At 57.5% G+C, this 2,391-nt stretch overlaps 1 protein-coding gene across 1 annotated transcript; it reads right to left on the reverse strand.

Annotated features, from left to right (window-relative positions):
• Window positions 1–244: 244 nt before the first annotated feature.
• LOC109192646 (flocculation protein FLO11-like) lies at window positions 245–1,689 on the reverse strand. Its single transcript, XM_019343347.1, has 2 exons — window positions 1,245–1,689; window positions 245–693 (listed from the first exon to the last, which is right to left on the reverse strand). The coding sequence occupies exons 1-2, from the start codon at window positions 1,687–1,689 to the stop codon at window positions 245–247; spliced, it is 894 nt and encodes a 297-aa protein (XP_019198892.1).
• Window positions 1,690–2,391: the final 702 nt, after the last annotated feature.

Genomic DNA, 2,391 nt, shown 5'->3' on the forward strand with positions numbered 1-2,391 from the left:
GGTGACCCTTAGCATCTCGGAGTTATGCACTTCCACCGCCTTGGCGTGCTTAGCTTGCTCCTCCAAGAAGGCCTCCTCCGTTTGGTGCACCCGAACGGCCATAGACTTCAGCCCGGTCTTATACTCCCTCAGTCGCCTACTCATCTCCATTTGGAAGGTGAGGTTCTGCAAGGCGACGGGAAGTCAGATAACGAAAGAAAAGGAACGAAAAAAAAGGCGAGTCGAAAACACTTACGCGGTATGATTAGCGTAGCGAGGCCTCAACGATGTACTCGTCCCCCAGGGCGCCGGTCGTCGCCACGTCCTTAGGAAGAAGGACGTTTGCAGCCCATTTACGGACAGAGGAGTTGCCTTGCCAGATCTGGGCATCCTCGTCCACCTCGTGGCTCAACCGGATCTTATTCGGTGCCGGCGTGTCCGTCTGCTCGGCCGGCGGTTTGGAGCTCGGACTCTCAGATGGAGGAGGAGGCGGCTGTCGAGTCGGCGACACGACGGGCGACGGCGTCAGATCGACCACGTCGCGAGATGGTGGAGGAGTCGACCTTGGAGCTGGTGACGGCTGGGAGGAGGAGGCAACAGCAGTGCCGGAAGCGCGCTGGGTCAGCCGACGCCTCATCTTTTCAGCTCTGTCCGCCATCTCTGGAGTCGGTACTACAGCCTCGTCGGAACTGGTGGAGTCGGAGTCGTGCGGACCTGAGAAAGAAAGGAAAGCCATAAGTATTCCAATTCGGAAGTGAGACAGGGCAAAAAGAAGCGAGAAAAGGAAGGCAAGGAAAGCTACCTACGGTGGCCGCACCCTCCGGCAGCAAGCCACGCTTGGCCATGGCCCGAACTCGGGACCAGTACTTGACGGAGTACGGCCCAAAGCTCTTCAAGAACTCGCCGCCCTGGACCGCATCGTTAGTGAAGACGGCACGCCGAGAGCAAGGCTTGAACAGAGCCGCCGGCCACAGGGTCGGAAAGGTGAAGGAAGAAAGAGCAGGGTGAACGAAAAAGAAAAGGGGCTTCCATTCCTTGATGGAGTCGGATAACCCCTCAAAAATCTGTCGCCCCGGACGGGCGGCGACTTGGACAAAGCCCGGCGAGTGTGAGCCGACCTTGTTCACGGTAAAAAGATACCGGAACAAGTCTAGATCCGGCTCGCACATCCACCAATATGAAGCAGGTGAGGGGGTGGTGAGAATTGGGCACTAGTTGGCCCGGAACCAGGTTATAGTGTCGAAAAAAGAGAGAGAGAAACGAACAGGGAGGCACTCGGAAGCCAAAAGCGACCGAGTGCAGGTGGATGCCCACGTGACCCTCCGGCGGGTTGTGAATGGGACGGCCCTCCGCGGCTACAACTATGGCGGAGGGACCGAGCAAAAAACGGGCCATGTCCAGGTCCGCCGCCGTAGCGCACGACGGAAGCCCGGTCGGCCGGACGATGGAATCGAATTTGCCTCGCAGCCGCCTGGCGCCGTCCGGCAGAGCCGCCACCGTAGGTAAAGGAGCGGGGCTCATGGGAGTGGCTGCCCCCGAAGAAGAAGGGGTCAGCTGAGAAGAAGACGCTGCCAGAAGAGCTGCCGGAACTCCCAGGCGACGGGGAATGGGAGAAGAAGAAGATGATGAAGAAGAGGACGACGGCGAAGTCGCCGCCGGGTTGTCAACCGAGCGACGACGAGAAGAAGAAGAATGCGAAGAAGAAGACATTACCTAAACCTGGAAGGGAGATCGGAGGAAACGCAGAGTGGCCGGAGAAGCTCGAGCTGAAGTTGAAGGGAAAGATTGGAGAAGATGGTGAGAAGAGAGAAGAAGTGGCTACTTAAAGGGGGAAGAATCCCAAGTGACGGCCACGTGTCACCTCCTCGTTGGAAGAAGCGGAGGTGACCAGTTGTGAAGAGACGCCGCAATTAATGCCTCAAAAGGCGGGGCGACGGTTCAGGTCTAGGGCTAGCTTGCAAACGGCGCGTCTGCCCTAGGCTAGGACGAGTGTCAGTAACCCGGCCTGCTAAGCTGGGAGCCCATCATAGGCCACGGCCTCTGGGCCCACCGGGTATGGGCTGGAAGCTTTTAGAAAGACCCGGTAGAACCCGGCCCGTCAGACGACACAGATCAAGTTCGCGAAGAGACTTCGGTCATGAGGTCGGCAGACAGATTTGGCGACTCCCTCGCTAAGAAGGTCTCGCCGTAAAAGGACCAGGAATCGGTCACATAGACCGGAGGTCGGTCCAACAAGTATAGAAAAATAAGAGTCGGACACAAAGGCACACAGTTTATTTAATAAGGCACGAAAAGTAAAAGGCATAGGACTCGGCCAGATGCAAATTACAAGGGAAAGCGGATCAAGGCTTGGCTTCCTTCTCTGCCGACGGCGAAGAGTCGGAGGACCTTCCAGGAAGTATTGAGAGCGGA

Source organism: Ipomoea nil, unplaced genomic scaffold (assembly GCF_001879475.1).
Source record: "Ipomoea nil cultivar Tokyo-kokei standard unplaced genomic scaffold, Asagao_1.1 scaffold1792, whole genome shotgun sequence".
Lineage (NCBI taxonomy): Eukaryota > Viridiplantae > Streptophyta > Magnoliopsida > Solanales > Convolvulaceae > Ipomoea > Ipomoea nil.